The sequence below is a fragment of the Chiloscyllium plagiosum genome, unplaced genomic scaffold (genome assembly GCF_037043375.1).
Source record: "Chiloscyllium plagiosum isolate Xiang-an unplaced genomic scaffold, Cpla_swu_hap1 HiC_scaffold_47, whole genome shotgun sequence".
Taxonomy (NCBI): Eukaryota; Metazoa; Chordata; class Chondrichthyes; order Orectolobiformes; family Hemiscylliidae; genus Chiloscyllium; species Chiloscyllium plagiosum.
In genome coordinates, this window is record NW_028270185.1 from 14,136,979 (window position 1) to 14,156,772 (window position 19,794).

General features: G+C 42.4%; 1 protein-coding gene across 2 annotated transcripts in view; it reads left to right on the forward strand.

Moving 5' to 3' along the window:
• The first annotated feature begins 634 nt into the window (after positions 1 to 634).
• The window catches only part of LOC122542868 (heterogeneous nuclear ribonucleoprotein U-like protein 1), an 83,185-nt gene continuing 64,025 nt past the window's right edge, over positions 635 to 19,794 (forward strand). Inside the window, exon 1 of one of the 2 annotated variants that reach the window (XM_043680971.2) lies at positions 635 to 1,063. In XM_043680971.2, coding sequence (XP_043536906.1) covers positions 850 to 1,063 — 214 coding nt within the window. In that variant the 5' untranslated portion in view covers positions 635 to 849. Of the gene's footprint in view, positions 1,064 to 1,252; positions 1,811 to 19,794 lie in introns of those variants that run through there. The other variant, XM_087983999.1, reaches the window with a different exon arrangement.

Genomic DNA, 19,794 nt, shown 5'->3' on the forward strand with positions numbered 1-19,794 from the left:
GTAGATTATTGACCCAGTAACATCACTACTATTCAATTATCTCTCATTTCAATATCATTTACTTGCAAAATTTTATGGTAGTTGTGTTTATTTTTAATAGATCTTTTATTAGATGTGCCTCTGTAATGAAGAGTTTTTTTACATCTCTTGAGATTCCACTTTCATCCTTATTAACAATATCATTTTCCCTGGGGAGGGGGTGGAAGCAGGAGTGGTTTTGATTGACACCTGAACAGCCCATTCAACTTTCCAGACAATCTGGAACGTTAATGTCCAATGGCAGTAGCGGATAGAGGTTAGAGCTTCGACTCTGGACGTTGATTGGGCCTTTGGGCACAGAACTTGCGCTTCTGCAAGTCCAATTGTTATTGGTCACACGACACATACAAACCAGGGCCCACAAGTTACTATCCCGTTTCAAGCTGCGGGGAAGGAGGGCCAATGAAAGGCGTCAACACAAACCATCGGCGGAAGCAAACGGCAGGCCGGCTGCGAGGTGGCTCCTGATTGGCGATTTGGTAACAGCAGGCGCATTGTGAGCAGTTGATGACCAATGAGGAGCGCGGAGAGAAAAGTGGGTTTGGCTGCGCCTGCCGCCACCAAAGTGGGTGCAGGGAGACGGCGGCCATTTTGTTTCGTCAGACGCCGCGGCGAGCGAGAGGAATTTTCTTTATAGAATCCAAAGTGTCCCTTTTTTTTAACCTTTTGCCAATCGATTGGAGCGGTGCATGTATTTATTGTTTTCCTTCGCGTGGTCTCTCGCATTACTGAGCCGTTTTTACGGTCGGTGCTGGTGCATTTGTTTAGAAGAAAATTTTAAAAAAACAGTTTTAATTTAAAAACACGGGGATGAGTTCGTTGGACGTACGGAAACTAAAAGTGAACGAGCTCAAGGAGGAGCTGCACAGACGTGGCCTTGACACAAAGGGCCTCAAGGCGGACCTGCAGGAGCGGCTGCAGGCAGCTTTGGACCGTGCCGCTGAGGAGGAACGAGTAGCGGCAGCCGCAGCCGCCGCCGCCGCCGAACAGCAACGACAAGAGGAGGCGGAGAGATCCCGGTCAGGTAAGGCCTTGGCGCGCATGCGTGGACCTCCGGCAGGTAAGCTGTGCGCAGGCGCAGTCGCAGCCATAGACGTACCTTTAGAGGGAGAGCACGGGGGTGTTGCTGGAGTGAAACATATTTTTGTCGCTGATCTCATCCATTTCCTGCCACTTTTAAATGACTCGTCTTTGGTTCTCAACCCATTAGAGCCCACAGTTAAAATAAAGCAATGAACTGTGGGTGTTGAAGATCTGAAACAGAAGCTGCTGGAAAGACTTTGCATCTGTGGCAAGAAGGCAGATTCAGTGTTGGAAATGTGTTGCTGGAAAAGCGCAGCAGGTCAGGCAGCATCCAGGGAACAGGAAAATCCACGTTTCGGGGCATAAGCCCTTCTTTAGGAACCAGTGTTCCAAGTACAGTGAATCTGCAGTTATTCTGTGTGAAAGCCTTTTTGTTTGATTTCATGGAAATACGAAAGCCCCATTTTAGTTTGTAGTTGACGTCTTTATAAGCACAAACAGATGGTTGTTTGCCCCCATGTGGTAGCCTGAAAGGTGCTGGAAACAGACTCCATAGTTGGCCTTGAAAAGGAACCACGTGGGCCGAGTGCTGGCATGTGGGACTAGATTGGCTTGGGGTATCTGGTCGGCATAGACAAGTTGGACCGAAGGCCTTGTTTCCGTGCTGTACATCTCTGACTGTTTTGACAACCAGAATCTATCTTCCCATACCCCATGTCACGTCATGTTTACTTGATGGATCAAGCAGGTAAGAGACAAGCCATGTAAACGAAGAAAAACAGTTCTGAGGAAGGGTCACTGGGCTTGAAACATTAATTCTGATTTCTCTCCACTGATGCTGCCAGACATGCTGAGCTTTTCCAGCACTTTTTGTTTCTCATGGATTAGATTCCCTACAGTGTGGAAACAGGCCCTTCGGCCCAACAAGTCCACACCGACCCTCTGAAGAGCAACCCACCCAGACCCATTCCCCTACGTTTACCCCTGACACTCCACCTAACACTGGGCAATTTAGCACAGCTAATTCACCTGACCTGCACATCTTTGGATTGTGGGAGGAAACCGGAGCACCCGGAGACACAGGGAGAACGTACAAACTCCACACAGACAGTTGCTCGAGGCGGGAATTGAACCTGGGTCCCTAGCGCTGTGAGGCAGCAGTGCTAACTGCTGAGCCACCGTGCCGCCCCTTGTGCTTATAAAAGAATGTTTTGGCTCTTGCCCTTCATTGATTCAGTTCATCCCTCTTGGATGAGTTGTGGCACCTGTAAGGTATGCTGTAATGTGATTGTTCAGTCCTGCAGTGTCCTCTGCCATCAAACATTACGGAGTTTCACAGCTCATTTATCTTGGCCGTCTTGTTGAAATTGGCATGCATCGTGGCAAGGGTAGAATGACTTGTCCTGATTTTTCTCTGGATGTTTTTTAAAGATGATGTATCAACCTCCATTTTGATAACTTCCTAAACACACTGTTGCTCTAATTCTGGCCTTTTGTATATCCCCTAATTCTGCCACTCCACTCAGTTGGTAGCTGTATCTTCACCTGTCAAGATTGTAAAGTCTGTAATTCTCTCCCCAAAGTACTTTGATCCTTCACTTCTTCCATCTTCACGAATCTGTTTGAAACTTGCCTCATTGGTCAGTTACTTGGTGACTTGTCTGAATGTCTCTTTGATCAGTATTAATTTTGTCTGTTTACATACCTCTAAATCACCTATATGGACTTTTCATTGTAAAAAAATGACTATATGCATGCAAGTCTTATACGTGAAATGACAATGATATCAGTTTTGTCCCACCCCCCCACACACCACCCAAGTCGAAGCAAAATGCTCAAAGAAACAGTATGGTTTTATCTCCTTCATTTTTATTCCAGGCCCTGGAGGGAGAGAGAACGATTTCCCATGTGCCCAGAGTGCCCATGAGTTCGCAGTCTTCTCTGGAACAGTTTCTCAATGAACTATATAGTCACTTTACAGGGAGGAGCATCTAGATAAGGCAACATACATATTGATTGGGTGACCGTTACACTCTGTGAGTGTCAATAGTAAAGCTTAAGCCATTGGCTGTTACGCAATGAATAACAGGCTTCACATAATGACTACTTTTCACCTTATTAAACTGACCTCATATACTGAATGCAACCCATCTTGTTAAATGGCTCCACATGATGAATGCTTTTCTACCTTGTTTAACTCATTACCCTTGCCTCCAGCACCCCACTGTTAACTCTAAGTTTTTATCTGATCTGAGTCATGCTCAGCTGAACCTCTTGTTTCACAAAACTTAGAACTTAACTCCTTCCCTGCCTGCTTATACCCAATACACATTACCAGGTCAGTAATTTGTTCTCCTGATGATAATATAAGAGTATTTTAAGGCAGCAAGGTTTTAGAATTTGACTTTAATATTCAAACAACCTCAGATATATTCGACAATAGACAATAGGTGCAGGAGTAGGCCATTCTGCTCTTTGAGCCAGCACCACCAATCATTTTGATCATGGCTGATAATCCTCAATCAGTATCCTGTTCCTGCCTTATCCCCATAACCCTTGATTCCACTATCCTTAAGAGCTCTCCCCAACTCTTTCTTGAAAGTAACCGGAGACTTGGCCTCCACAGCCTTCTGGGGCAGACCATTCCATACACCCACCACTCTCTGGATGAAGAGGTTTCTCCTCAACTCTGTTCTAAGTGGCCTACCCCTTATTTTTAAACTGTGTCCTCTGGTTCAGGACTCACCCATCAGCAGAAACATGCTTCCTGCCTCCAGCTTGTCCAATCCTTTAATAATCTTAAACGTCTCTATCAGATCCCCTCTCAGCCTTCTAAACTCAAGCGTATACAAGCCCAGTTGCTCCAATCTTTCAGCGTAAGGTAGTCCCGCCATTCCAGGAATTGACCTCGTGAACCTACGCTGCACTCCCTTAATAGCCAGGATGTCTTTCCTCAAATTTGAGGAATACTGCGCACAATATTCCAGGTGCGGTCTCACCAGGGCCATGTACAGCTGCAGAAGGACCTCTTTGCTTCTATACTCAATTCCTCTTGTTATGAAGGCCAGCATGCTATTAGCTTTCTTCACTGCCTGCTGTACCTGCATGCTTGCTTTCATTGACTGATGTACAAGAACACCTAGATCTTGTTGTACTGCCTCTTTACCTAACTTGACTCCATTTAGGTAGTAATCTGCCTTCCTGTTCTTGCCACCAAAGTGGATAACCACACATTTATCCACATTAAACTGCGTCTGCCATGCATCCGTCCACTCACCTAGCCTAACCAGGTCACCCTGTATTCTCCTAACATCCTCTTCACATTTCACCCTGCCACCCAGCTTTGTGTCATCAGCAAATTTGCCAATATTACTTTTAATACCTTCATTTATGTCATTAATGTACATTGTAAAAAGCTGCGGTCCCAGTACTGATCCCTGCGGCACTCCACTGGTCACCATTCCGAAATGGATCCGTTTATCACTACTCTTTATTGCCTGTCAGCCAAACAATTTTCAATCCATGTCAGTATTTTGCCCCTAATACCATGTGCCATAATTTTGCTCACTAACCTGCTATGTGGGACTTTATCAAAGGCTTTCTGAAAGTCCAGGTATACTACATCCACTGGATCTCCCTTGTCCATCTTCAGAGTTACATCCTCAAAAAATTCCAGAAGATTAGTCAAGCATGATTTCCCCATCATATTTCCATGCTGACTCTGACCTATTCTGTTACTCCTATCCAGATGTGTTGTAATTTCGTCCTTTATAATTGACTCCAGCATTTTTCCCACCACTGAGGTCAGACTAATTGGTCTATAATTCTCTGTTTTCTCTCTCCCTCCTTTCTTAAAAAGTGGGACAACATTAGCCACCCTCCAATCCACAGGAACTGATCCTGAATCTATAGAACATTGGAAAATGATCACCAATGCATCCACGATTTCTAGAGCCACCTCCTTCAGTACCCTGGGATGCAGACCATCATGCCCCAGGGACTTATCAGCCTTCAGACCTAACAGTCTCTCCAATGCAATTTCCTGCCTAATATAAATTCCCTTCAGTTCAGGTCCTTCAGCCACTATTACATCTGGGAGATTGCTCGTGTCTTCCCCAGTGAAGACAGATCTAAAGTACCAATTCAACTCTTCTGCCATTTCTTTGTTCTCCATAATAAGTTCAGCTGTTTCTGTCTTCAAGGGCCCAATTTTAGTCTTAATTAGGGTGAGGTAGCTTGTGATTGGTGATTTCTGAAGAAGTGTCACATTGGACTGGAAATTTTAACTCTGTTTCCACCCTGATAGACGCTGCCAAAGAATGCTGAATTTCTCACTCAATAAATGCGAGATACCGTGTATGTTGGAAATCCGAATTAAAAACAGTATGCTGGAGAAAGTCATTAGGTCTGGCAGCATCTTTGGAGAGAGAAACAGAGTTCAGTCTGAATCCAGTATCAAAAAATGTTGCTCTGGAAAAGCACAGCAGATCAGGCAGCATCTGAGGAGCAGGAATTGATGTTTCGGGCAGAAGCCTGTCACGAATCCAGTATGACTTCTTCAGAACCACTGCTGGATTTCTCCAGTATTTTGTGTGTTTACTTCCAACATGTGAGACTGGGCACTAGATTAGTGTTGCCAAGAGAAAATAGTTTGATTCTGTGGCAGGTTTACATTTAGGTCAAAAACTTTGAAGTCATGAAGCTTTCTGAATATTTATTCTGAACTGTTAGCTGCCAGAGTTAGTTTCAAGGCCTTTTTTTTGAGTAGGAAGTAATCATTTGCTGCTGATGGATAAAACAAAATCACGTAATCACTAGGTAGGGAAGATTGGCTACGTTCAAATTATTGAATAAAATGTAATCTCATAATCGCTTTGAAGCTGTTTGGCTGGGTTGAGAAATATAAACTTTGATTTATTGGAAACCTGTTCAGCAGAAGAATGGTTTTCTATGCTTCAGTCATCTTGGCTGCATTGTTTTGACAAGCATTGGTTTTGTTTGGAATTAATATTTAACATGGAATGCTTAATTGTGAAGAGACCTTGCCTGGTACTTAAACTATCGATGTCCGAAATGAAGAAATCGATTAACAGAGCTGCACAATCAGTGGTCATCCTTCTTAATTCGGCGAGTAATTAATTGCATGAGGGGAGAGTTTAGACCTCTGAACTTCCTGGAAAAATTTAGACTTTAAACCCACCCTACACTTCTTTGCAGAGAAGTGTATTGATAATATTGAAAGTGCCACACTGCATTTGATTATCTAAAAGTTAACGTTGCTAAGTTAAAGCATGAAATCTTCTAATCATGACAGTGCATGTCGAGGCCATTTAACCCATTGAGTTTGGACTGACCCTGCAAAGAGCATCTCACCCAGAACCACTCTACCCCTGTAACCCCACATTTACCATGCCAAATCCACTAGCCTGCATATCCTTGAACTCTACAAGGCAATTTAGCATGGTCAAACCACCTAAACTGCACATCTTTGTGCTGTGGGAGAAAACTGGAGCACCTGGTGGAAACATGGGGCTGCATGGTGGCGTGGTGGTTAGCACTGCTGCCTCACAGTGCCAGGGACCTGGGTTCGATTCCAACCTGTTTGTGTGGAGTTTGCATATTGTCCCAGAGTCTGCGTTGGTTTCCTACAGGTGTCTGGTTTCCTCCCACAATCCAAAGATGTGCAGGTTAGGTGAATTGCCATGCTATGCTAAATTGCCCATAGTGTTCAGGAGTGTATAGGTTAGGTGCATATACGACAATAGGGTAGGAGAATGGGTCGGGAGGGGTTACTCTTCAGAGAGTCAGTATGGACTTTTTGGGACGAAGGGCCTGCTTCCATAATGTAGGGATTATAAGTATTCTAAACATGCAAACTCCATACAGACAGCCACATAAGGCTAGAATTGAACCTAAGTCTCTGTCGCTGTGAGGCAGGAGGGCTGTGCTGCCCCAAATGAAATGGTGACATACAGAAACCGTCCTGGACCGAGACCATTTATGGGATAAACTAAGAAAAAGGAAAACAGCTTCAACTTATCAGCAGATTCCAAAGTACGTAAACCATTGGATTGAGACAGCCAGCTTGAACAATTGAATAAATGATGAGACACTGTAATCTGTTACTGGTGAGGTTGAGAGTGTTAAACAGGACTGTGCTGTACTTAGTGCTGTTGTATCTTTTTTTTGCACTCCCTGAGTTTGCAGAGTGTGCTCTTGGTTTAACTTCTCAGTTTGCCACACGCTTTAGGAAGTTATCACTTCAGTCCATCTAAACTATATGTTCAAATCTGCAGTGGGATTTCCAATCTGCTAACCTGTGACTGTAAGGTGATGCCAGCCAATCATAAGGAAACAAATACTAAGTTCCTTAATCTGAAAATATGTTTGAGAAAATGCAAAAGATACTTGGTAGGATACAGCTTTAAATATGGGAACATGAACAGGCAGTTTAGTTCCAAGTCTGTTCCACCTTTTAGAAAAATCTGCTGACTTCATTGTACCTGCCTTTGACCCTTCTCCTCTTTTAATACCTTTGCTTAACAATAAAACAAACCTTAGATTTTAAATCTAACAATTGTATTGCATAGTTGCTGAAACGGAAAAGTGTTCAAATCTTCTGCGTCTCTTTGTGTTTTCTGATTTCATTACTGTGAAAGGTCTTGCTCTAATTAACTGTGCAATGAAATCCTAGACTCTGTGTAACCAGCAGAAACAGTTTCTCCTCATTTACCCAATCCTGTTCCGTTTAGTATGTTAAAAACTTCTGTCCCGTCGCCCTCCTTTTTTTAATATAAGTACAGTGGATACAGCCTTCGTTTGTGTGGTCTCATTTTCTAATGTAAGTCTTGGAATTTGGAGATGATTGTAGTAAATCGAAGTTGAATTCCCAAGTCTAATATAGACGAACCCCAATTGTCCGAATGAGATGGGCAGGTAGTATTTCGTTTGGACAATTGATTATTCGGCTAACTGATTTAATGCCTCTCCTCTGGGACTGCAAAGTTTCTGTTTTCCTCGCTCTGCCTGCCTTGCTCCCTCTCTCTGTCTCAGGGTTTGTTTCTGAGCAGACACATCAGTTGTGTATAAGGGATGTGCAGCATTGCGTAAGGCCCCTCTCCACCTCAAAAAAAAGTCAGTTCATTGGGATAGACAATAGACAATAGGTGCAGGAGTAGGCCATTCAGCCCTTCGAGCCTGCACCGCCATTCAATATGATCATGGCTGATCATTCCTAATCAGTGTCCTCTTCCTGCCTTATTTCCATAACCCTTGATTCCACTATCTTTGAGAGCTCTATCCAACTCTTTCTTAAATGAATCCAGAGACTGGGCCTCCACTGCCCTCTGGGGCAGAGCATTCCACACAGCCACCACTCTCTGGGTGAAGAAGTTTCTCCTCATCTATGTCCTAAATGGTCTACCCTATATTTTTAAGCTGTGACCTCTGGTTCGGCACTCACCCATTAGGGGAAACATGTTTCCTGCTGCTAGAGTGTCCAATCCTTTCATAATCTTATATGTCTCAATCAGATCCCCTCTCAGTCGTCTAAACTCAAGGGTATACAAGCCCAGTCGCTTCAGTCTTTCACAGCAAGCACTTGCTTAGTCCACTCCCCGTTCAGTAGACAAGGGAGCAGCACACTGTGTGCATACTCCCACAGAGATTATCTGGGGAAGGGACTTTTCGGGTACACCCCTGTGTAGAACTCCAGGGAAAGTGTGCGGAGGGAGAGGGCGGGTGGTCAGTCATTTGGAGACGGTACCTGGGCTCCCATCGATGTTCAGCATTTCAGTAAGCCAAATTCATTTTTAATCATTGTAAATAAAAGATGCAATCAGTGTTGGAAATACCTGTTTAATGTAATTTTTTTTCAGACCTTGAGGTTTTCTTCGGATAATTGAGGTTCCTCTGTAAATCCGAAGGTGTGACTGGAACTGCTCATGAGATATGGTCTAAACAAGGCTCTGCATTGCCGAAGCTCCATTTCTGTCTATTTATATTGTAGTCCGTTCAAATTAAAGATGGATATTCCATTTCTGATTATTTCCTGTACCTGGTCATGACATTTGGTGGGCGGCACGGTGGCACAGTGGTTAGCACTGCTGCCTCACAGCGCTAGAGACCCGGGTTCAATTCCCGCCTCAGGCGACTGACTGTGTGGAATTCGCACGTTCTCCCCGTGTCTGCGTGGGTTTCCTCCGGGTGCTCCGGTTTCCTCCCACAGTCCAAAGATGTGCAGGTCAGGTGAATTGGCCATGCTAAATTGCCCGTAGTGTTAGGTAAGGGGTAAATGTAGGGGTATGGGTGGGTTGTGCTTCGGCGGGGCGGTGTGGACTTGTTGGGCCGAAGGGCCTGTTTCCACACTGTAAGTAATCTAATCCAATCTAATCTAATCTAATTTTGATGATCATTACAGCACCCCAAGTCTCACCTGTTTGTCCCCTATTTTTAGTCCTTCACCATTTGGAAATCAGGGGTTGAAACGATTCTTCTTCCCTCATCTCTTCCTATCTCATGAAATCATTAGGACTTTCTTGGGGACCTTTTTTTATTTTTAGGGGCTCTTTGCAATTAAAGCCTCCACTAAAGGATATGTTACCCACTTCCTTTAAGACCCGTGTCATTGTCTAAACCATAATGCTTTATTGATTATTGCTCTGCTTTGTTTAATTTTGGGAATCCCTGTGCCGGTTCAATATTAATACTTTTAAGCTGTTTAAATTGGTGAATTCAATATTCAATGCAACTAAAAACTGATGCAAACTAAGTGTTCCTAAACTTGCAGTGTTCGTGATAATAAGGAAATTAAGGATGCCAGGTTGCTGTTGAAAACCATTAGAGGGTTGACTTTCTGAGCTGTCTTTGACTTTGTGTAATCCTGGATGATCTGCCTCAACCCCACTTCCCCATCCAATCTTTGTAACATTCATTTCTCATAGAGAACACATGTCTATCACAGCAATTCTTTTTCTTGATTGTAAAATTTATGTTAATCTTGATATATCCCTCACAAATTTATTTTAATTCTCTCTTTATAGCTCTGGCTATCTGTTTTCTCATTCATTGCTGGTTTAGCAAACCTCTTCAATGAGACTTATGTTTTCTTTTTTGAATTTGCAGATACTTTCTGTTTTAGTCTTGTGTCTTTCTGACCTGGCTGGGTTTTTTTGGTGGATAGAGTTCTTGCCCGTAAAGATATAAACTAGTTCTGGATCATATTCTATTTTGGAATGTCACTTGCTGATCTGCTGATTTTTCTTTTAACCACTAAAACCTTTTGCCCAGATAACTGTCTCTGGCTCATCACATGGAAACCAGCTTTGCCTAAATTTAGAAGCAATTATTTTTCACGTTTCTCCCTTTCAATCACTGTGTTGGAAATACGATGGAGAGGAGGTCATTGCTGAAACAGTTAAGGATTATTGGGCTTGGAGCGCTATCTGACAAACTCTTACAGCAATATCCCAGGACTTAAATTATTGATTTTTGCCTCTTGAAGGCCATTTTCCGCTGCGTTAGTTAGGACTCCAGCTAATGGAGAGTTTCTCCTCTGATTCCCCTAGACCTCACTTTTATTTGTGGTTTTAAATGGCACAGTCAGTCACATGCTGGCTTTCACATCAAGGACAGTCACTCGTCTTATTCGCATCTTTGGAATACAATTCTTCTGTCCATGTTTGGAACAAGGCTGTTACAAGCTCTTTGGAACGTAGGAGAGTAGGACATTCCAACATCTCAATCCTGCTTCTCTCTATTCCAAATCATGGCTGATCATTTACCTTAACAGCATATTCCTGTGCTGTCCCTAAATCCCTTGATACCTTTAATATTTAGAAACCTATAAATTTCTGCCTTGAACTCGCTTGATGATTGAGCTTCCACATACCTCTGAGGTAGAGAATTTCTAAGAATCACCACCCTCTGAATAAAGAGATTCCTCCTCAACTCATAGTTTACCTTGTATTCTGAGACTCTCTTCCCTGGATCTAGATACCACAGCTCGGAGAAAAATCCTTTCTGCATCTACTGTGTTCATCCATTGTAGGATATTGTAAATTTCTGAGTCACATTCTTCTGAATTCCAGAGAATACAGGCCCAGTCTCGATGCATCCACTGCATTCCTTCTATGGCAAGTACATGCTTATCAAGGCAAGGAGACCAGAACTATTCCAGATGGGGTTTCACTAGTGTTCTGTGCAACTGAAGAAAGACAATAATTGCTTCTTCCCTCAAATCATCTTAACAATAAAGTCTAATGACTCGTTTGCCATCTGAATTACTTTCAGGACATGCATGTGAGCTTTCAGTGATTGAGAAACAAAGGCACCTAGGCCTCTTTCCATTTTCCAATATCTCACCATTTATAAAAATACTCTGGACCTTTGTCTCTCCTACCAAAGTGGAGCTTCACAGATACTCTAATTATATTCCACTTGTCATACTCTTGATCATTTCTATCAGTCTATTTTTCTTATGAACCTGTTCAGAAATATTATTACATAGCTCTGAAGCAGTACTCTGACCTCCCTATCATGAGTAGGGACACTATCATTGCTGGAAATGTGTTGCTGGAAAAGCGCAGCAGGTCAGGCAGCATCCAGGGAACAGGAGAATCGACGTTTCGGGCATAAGCCCTTCTTCAGGAATCACTGTTGATTCCTGAATCAACATGTTGATTTACACTATCATTGCACCAAAAGAGGATTCCTGAATCCCCTTGAAACCTCTTTGCATCCTCCTCAAAACCCACATTTCCATTAAGCTTTGTATCTGTGTACTTGCAAATGTTGCAAGGTATGGAGGTGTGGGGAGTTAGTAGAATCCAAATTAGGTATTGGTGTGTAAATCCTGGTAGCACTGCCAGCTAAATTTGGCTTTTAGCTATCTAGAATTTGGTCTGCCCCATTGCGGTATATTGTTGCTAATCAAAATCTGCAACTTGAGTCCCACCTACTGTATATGTCTGCAATAACAGATTGATAAAAATACCTGTATGTCAAATGTGGGTACAACAAAGAAGCATAGGAGTCTTGTGGCACACTGCCAATGTCTCTACCTCTGGACGAGAAGATCTCAGTTCAAGTTCCACCTGCCCTAGAGTTGAGTTATATAATGTCTGGTAAGAGCTCATGTGACACAGTGGTAATGTCCCTACCTCTGGGCCAGAAGGCCCTAGTTCAGGTCTCACCTTGCAACATGTCTCAACATGTTGATTTAAAAATATCTATACTTACCATAGAAGCTGTGCAGTGGAAGCTCACCACACTGAGGCAGGGCCTGTGTCCATTTGCTCGTGTCTAATTCTCCCTAAACCATGGTTTAGGCAATGACCTCTGCACTTTTAAGTTCTTTCACCCTGCTCTCCTTGCCTACTGTTCTGTGTTGTTGGTCCCAAAATAGACATTAAACACTGAGTCATTCCACTTTCTCCAAAATCCTTACAAGCCAGCTCAGGATGTATCTCACCCTGGCTGCAGGCATGTAATATATGATGTAGAACTGTCACTTGATTTCTAAAAGTTCTGTCCTTCTAATTGTTGAAACGTTTAGAACTCTCTCTCTTTTCTCTTCCTACCTGCTCGGTCCACAGAGAAGGTATGAAACAAAAACAGTTATCCTTACCCTCATGGGTACATTGTAGGATGGGATTATCTTCCACAGATTCTCATTTCCTATCCTTGCTGGCTCACACTATCAGCCACAGTCCATTCTACATCGCGTTATAGAGTGTGTCCAAGGTCTGGATTGAATTGTCCAGATACTTCTCTGTTTCTTTGAGTGACTGTCCCCAATTCACAATCGAGATCAATGACTCTGAGTTGGGGAGAACGTAGACCGAGATATCTTTACATGTTTGCTCAGGGCAGTCTTGTGGTCTTCAAACCAAAGCCTAGATACACATATTGCTGTACCATATCTGAGTTTAAATTATTTATATCTACCTTGTTTTTCAACACACTGACTGAAAGCGAGCATTTGTGCCATCAACCTTTACATTCCATTTGCAACTACTGTACTCGGGTATGCCAGGAAATGTTGTTAACTTTTATACACCTTTGAGCAATTGCTGACTCAGCTTCCTGCTCGCAGTAATTAGGAGTTATGTAAGGCAATTACTTCCAGCTGCTTAATATTCATCACACTGTGAGGCAATTTCTATGAACTAATTTGATTTTTGTTTTTGCTGATCTTGAATTCAAGGTATTCAACCAAGTTTTGGTTTGAGAACTGCTCATCTATTACTTACCAGCTAAAAAGCTGATTGCTGCAATGGAGGGACTTTGTATTTGGGAAGGCATTGATTTGAGTTGAGATCTTGTTTTTTAGGTAGCTTCAGTTCAATAAAATGAATGGTTCCCAAGATCCTTGGGTTTAAGAACCCCTTTACCCACGGCTCAGTAATCACAGACTATATAACACTCGATATCTCACTAAATTTGAGATGAATAATTTGTTGGGTGGCATTAAGTTAGATCCAGGACTTGTATATTTGGTTAATTATTGTGGCTTTTGCTATGGATTCTTATTACCCAACAATTGAATGCGATATTTCATTTTGGATATTGAGGTTTATGAATTAAAAGTTGTAACTAAGGCCAAGATAGTAGGACATTCTGATGGGAATAAATGGGTGTTACTGTGTTCATGATTAAACTAGGTGGGAAGCTAAATATCGCTGCCTCTTATTTGAAGGCCAGTTACAGAAGATTAAATCAACCATGAAAGAATTCCAAGTCATTTTCCATTAAATAGATAAATTGTGATGTTTCAATGGTAACTAGTCAGGATTTGGTTTTAGAAATTGCATTTTTAGTGGGAAATCTTTGGTGACCAGGAGGCCCAAACTCATTTGGCAATACTGCATAATTCAGTGTAATCAGGCTTTGATTTATTAGTTAAGCATATTCAGAGGGTGACTTTCCCACTTGCGTTCTGTTCTCCTTGTAGATTTGTGCAGTATTATGGGTCAGCGTCTTGTTCGTTCTGAGCAGCTCGTTAGGAGCATTTAAGAGATGTTTTGGGCTGGAGTTTCGCGACTAAAGTAGGTGACTCCATTAGCAAAATTTCCCAGCTCGGCTTCTGGGTTCTTCCTGCTATTTTAAAGGTCTCTGAAGTCCCACTCAGCACTTGCACACCATTGTTGCTAAGAATCGGTCTGAGGCCTCATTCATTTCTTTTGCAATGTCTGTTCTGGCTTCTAGATGTTCACTGCATTAAACTTGCCTTCCTTCCATGGGCTAAAGTGAATATGTACTGGATTGCAGCGCCAGATGATGTTCAAATGTATGAGAGTTTCATGCTTATGAGGACATGATTGTAGTTTGTAAGTACCTGTATAGCTGATAAAGAATTTGTGATATGTAGTCACTTTTCAAGTTGGTAAACCACCAAGTCCCACAATCACAGTGTTTTATTGCTATTGAGGATTTATGTTTAACGTGAGAAAAATGTCCAATCTCCTGAGCAGTCTCATTTTTCACAGGTAAATATAGATTTGACATTTCAACTAAAAGGCAGGAACCTCCAATAGTGCAGCAGCCAATGTACCAGATTCCACAAATGACTGCATATGCTGATGCTTGAGGACTACTTAAAGTGCTGTGGATTCATTATGTCCATTTAATGGGCAAACAGAGTCTCAGTTTAATATTTTATCTGAAGGATGGCATCTCTGATACCGTAGCACTTCTTCAGTACTGAACTAGTATGTGATCGTTGATTATATGCTGTCATCTTGCATGGAGTTTGAACCCCAGTCTTCTGGCTTGTAGAAGGATGTTACCATTCAATGAGTCAGTTGGGATTGAATGCTAAGTGTTCAGCAGCCTTTATTGTGGGCGGCACGGTGGCACAGTGGTTAGCACTGCTGCTTCACAGCGCCAGAGACCCGGGTTCAGTTCCCGCCTCAGGCGACTGACTGTGTGGAGTTTGCACGTTCTCCCCGTGTCTGCGTGGGTTTCCTCCGGGTGCTCCGGTTTCCTCCCACAGTCCAAAGATGTGCAGGGTCAGGTGAATTGGCCATACTAAAATTGCCCGTAGTGTTAGGTAAGGGGTAAATGTAGGGGTATGGGGTGGGTTTCGCTTCGGCGGGTCAGTGTGGACTTGTTGGGCCGAAGGGCCTGTTTCCACACTGTAATCTAATCTAATCTAATCTAATCCAGAACTGCAAGACTCTCTTGATTCATGTCTGATTATCATTGCTTTAGTAACTGTTAATGTTGAGCCTGGTGCTTGTAATTTTCCTGGAGCTGAAAGGACTAAATCTGTTTGATCTACACAATTAACTACTTGTGTTCTTCAGGAGTGTGATGGTGAAAGATTCTCTGTGATATACCTGAAATTTCTATCTTAGTTACACATTTGTCTCTAGCTTATACTTTTTTGCTGTCCTTGTGCTTTTCCCTCTCCTTGATTATTTTGGTATATCTTTTATGCTTCGTCTTTTCAGATGGGTAGGCGTTTGCAAAGGAAAACAATTGGGAGGAATACACAGTAATGTGAAGTTGGTAGAGTCATTCTTTGATTTGCTTGGATTTTCTATTTTTATTACATGCCTGTCTGTGTGTGTTTATATCCCCTCCATCATTCACTCCTTATTGCTTTTCTTTCCTCATTGACACTTGTTTTTGTATATATGAACATCTTCTGCGCCACTCTGCTACCCTATTATTTGCAGTATTTTTAAAAATTCCTTTTATATCTCTGTAGGAACTGTTTCTATATTTGGTTTGATTGCTTTCCATTGTACCTTGCTTTGAGAGAAAAGAGGAGCCACAGTAATGCAGAGCAGCCTCAATTATCTGGCATTCAATCAACCAAATTTCGAATTATCCAAACAAGATCGCAAAGTCCAGATGCTTGGCTAACTGTTATCTGGCATTCGATTATCTGGCATTCGATTAACCAACTGGAATACTTCCTGGGGGCTCGTGTCTTTCGGATAATCGAGGTTCCTCTGTGTATTGCATACCAGTCAACTCTAAGGGCAATGGATCCTTCCTATACACTCTATATAAGCCCATCAGGACCACCTACACTTGAGAATCAGTATTCATTGTCATTCAGATAAGCATGGGTTAGTCAATGACACTCGCTGTGGGTTTGTTAAGAGAAGGTCATGTCTGATTTACTTGATGGAATTTTTCAGGAAATAATGAGGGTCAACGAGATGATGTCGTCAGCACAGATTTTAGTAAAGCTTTTGTCAAGATTTTGTCAAATCTTTCCACAGGGGAAAGTGGCAAGTTAGATTTAAATTTGGTTTAGTGATAGGAAGCACAGGGTAATGTTCAATGTGAGTTTGTGTGACTGGAGCATTGCTGAAAATGGTGTCTTGCAAACCTCGGTGCTCGGACTCTTGGTTTCTGTTGCACAATCTCTTCAACAGGTCTTAAATATAATGGCCATGATGATGCAAAAATGAACCTTTTGGTTGGTATTTGAGAAAAATGCAGAGGGACCTCTAAATTGATATCCACAGATTCTTAAAGATGACTAAATAGGTTGATAAAATGGCGAAGAAGGCACACAGGAAATGTTCTCTTATTAGTCAAAGCATGGAATATGAGTGGAATTGTTACGTAAGAGTTGCATAAAATACCAATTATGCCAAAGCTATGGGATTGTATTCAATTCTGCTCACCATGCTACAAGAAGAATCTGTGTTAGAGTGGGTACAAAGGAGATTTACAGATGATTGTGCCAGGAATAGAAAATTGTAACTTTGAGGAAAGATTGAATGTGCTGAAGTTTATTTTCTTTGGAACAGTATGCACGAATGGTAAGATTTAATTGGGCTGCATGAAATTTAAGGGACCCAGATAGAGTGCATGGGAAGGACCTGATGTCCTTTGGTTGCAAACATGATGATACAGGATTCAAGAGGCTAGTCAGAGGGAGGTTGAGGAGAAATGTTTTATGAATAGAAATATTTTTTCTGGGCGGCACAGTGGCTCAGTGGTTAGCACTGCAGCCTCACAACACCAGCTTCGATTCCAGCCTCGGGTGACAGTCTGTGTGGAGTTTGCTCGTTCTCCCTATGTCTGCGTGGGTTTCCTCCGGGTGCTCAGGTTTCCTCCCAGATAACAGTTAGCCAAGCATCTGGACTTTGCGATCTTGTTTGGATAATGTGCAGGTCAGGTGAATTGGCCATGCTAAATTGCCCATAGTGTTAGGTGCATTAGTCAGCGGGAAATGGGTCTGGGTGGGTCACTCTTCGGAGGGTCGGTGTGGACTGGCTGGGCCGAAGGGCCTGTTTCCACACTGTAGGGAATCTAATCTAATTTTCAGGGTGGTAAGGATCTGAATTTCATCATTTGAAAAGCTGTTTGAAGCAAAAATTCATTCCGTCGTGGGACAGATAATGTTGGTCATGGAGAGATTAAGATATAAAATAGAGAATACTGTATGGTTCTCTTCCACCTCAGAAAGTTGTGGGTGCTCTCCCATTGAATGTATTTATTCACATGGGCAACCTAGGCATGTGGGAGTGCGTGGGAAGTGGAGCTGGGAGAGATTTATCCGTGATCATACTGAACGTGGAGTAGGCTTGAGGGGCTGTACAGTCAAATATGGCTCCTAATTCTTATGTTTTCCTGTGATGTAAATTAAAGGGCTCCCCATTGTCCTTTACACATGGGTGTGCTGTCGACTTAATTTGATATTGTAATTAAATCAACAGGGCTTGTAAGTTATATGTGTACCTTCCTTTGCAATCCTGATCAGGGCCAATTCCAAAGTTTATAAGTTTCTGTTGTGATGTATGCAGTTCTAAGGGAGTTGCCCACTGTTGGGGGTCCTTTCTTTCCAATGAAACCTCTTAGGTTAATGATGTCGACCCCATTCAAAGACAAGTAGAAAAGTTCTCCCCAGTGTCCTAACCAATGATTATACATTCAAGTTAACATTACTCATACAAACTGTGCTGATGAAACTTAGCAGATCTGGCAGCCTCTGTGGAGAGCGAAACAGGGTTGATGTTTCATCAGTTCTGAAGAAGAGTCAGAGTGGACTTAAAAGACAAACTATGTTTCTCTCCTGAGTTTCTCCACATTCTGGTTTTATTTCCAGCATCTGCAGTAATTTGTTTTAATCATGAATATGGATTGTCTAATCATTCATTTCAATGCAGTTTCTGGGACCTTGCTGTCTGTAAATTGGCTGCAGAATTTCTTAAATTGCAACAGTGACTACATTTACACCAAAAGTACCTAATTGACTGTAAAGCTGTCTGGGATATCATGTAATCATGAAACTTAATATACAAGTTTTATATGATGCAGGTAAAGATTTACAATACAATAGAGTCAGAGAGGTGTATAGCACAGAAACAGCCTCTTCAGTCCAACTCATTCATGCTGACCAGATAGCCTAAACTAATCAAGTCCCATTTACAATATGCTAGATAGAAGGGTATAACAGGGCCTTCTTCCACACTGTAGGGATTCTATGACAGTAGGAGAAAGTGAGGACTGCAGAAATTGGAGATCAGAGCTGAAAAATATGTTGCTGGAAAAGCGCAGCAGGTCAGGCAGCATCCAAGGACAGTACCCGTATACATTTGTAAATAAAAAAAGGGGCAGCACAGAGGATCAGTGGTTAGCACTGCTGCCTCACAGCGCCAAGCACCCGGGTTTGCTGCCACCCTTGGGCAACTGTGTGGAGTTTGCACATTGTTTCCAGTGCTCCGGTTTTTTCCCACAGTCCAAAGATGTGCAGGTTAGATGGATTGGCTATGCTAAATTGCCCATTTGTCGAGGGATGTACCGCTAGGTGAATTAGCAGGGTTACAGGGAAAGGGTAGGGGGTTGGGTCTGAGTGAAATGCTCTTCATATGGTCATTGTGAACTCAATTGGCCGAATTACCTGCTTTCACACTTTAGAGATTTTATTCTATGTATCCTATGAAAATAAATTGTTGCAAGGCAGCCCAAAGTATCATTTTGTTCTTCGAAGTGCCAATAGTTGTTTTTGGCAGCCATATGAATCTCTCTTATTTCAGTCTAGTTCCAAGTCTGGCATATTTGTTATCGGTAATATAGTTGTATGGGCTTCATTTGCTTCTGTGATCAACATTTGATCAGAAGTTTGAGATTAGTCAGAAGCAACGGTCCTTGGAGGCATTGGGACAATTGTAATAATATTGTGGCAGGTAATCACCGTCTTTCTTTTGTAAATTTGCAAATGCAGTGTGAATGTACAAAATATACATTTTGGGCTGTCACTTAAAATTGAAACACCTACGCAAGTTGCTGGGGCTGGATCATTGCGATAATGGCTGCTAATTTGAGTCATGAAATTTGGCAATTTGGCTGACCTACATTGGGCCCTATTTGCTCAAGGGAGGCAGAGGCAGGATTGAATTAGGCCTGTCAACTTGGGGAAGTCACGAGTGCTAGGGCAGACTAGTTCAAGGACTTGTTTCACAAGATGTTGGGTTTCCCCTTCCCCTGCACCTCAGTGTCCTGTCATGGCTCCTTACACCTCAGAAACGGTATATGCTTATTAGGGTAAAAGGAAAGGCTGGTAGGTATAGAGAATGCTGGATATCTAAAGAAATTGAGGGTTTGGTTAAGAAAAAGAAGGAAGCATTTGTCAGGCATAGACAAGACAGATCAAATGAATCCTTAGACTATAAAGGTAGTAGGAGTATACTTAAGAGGGAAATCAGGAGGGTAAAAAGGGGACATGAGATAGCTTGGGCAAATAGGATTAAAGAGAATCCATAG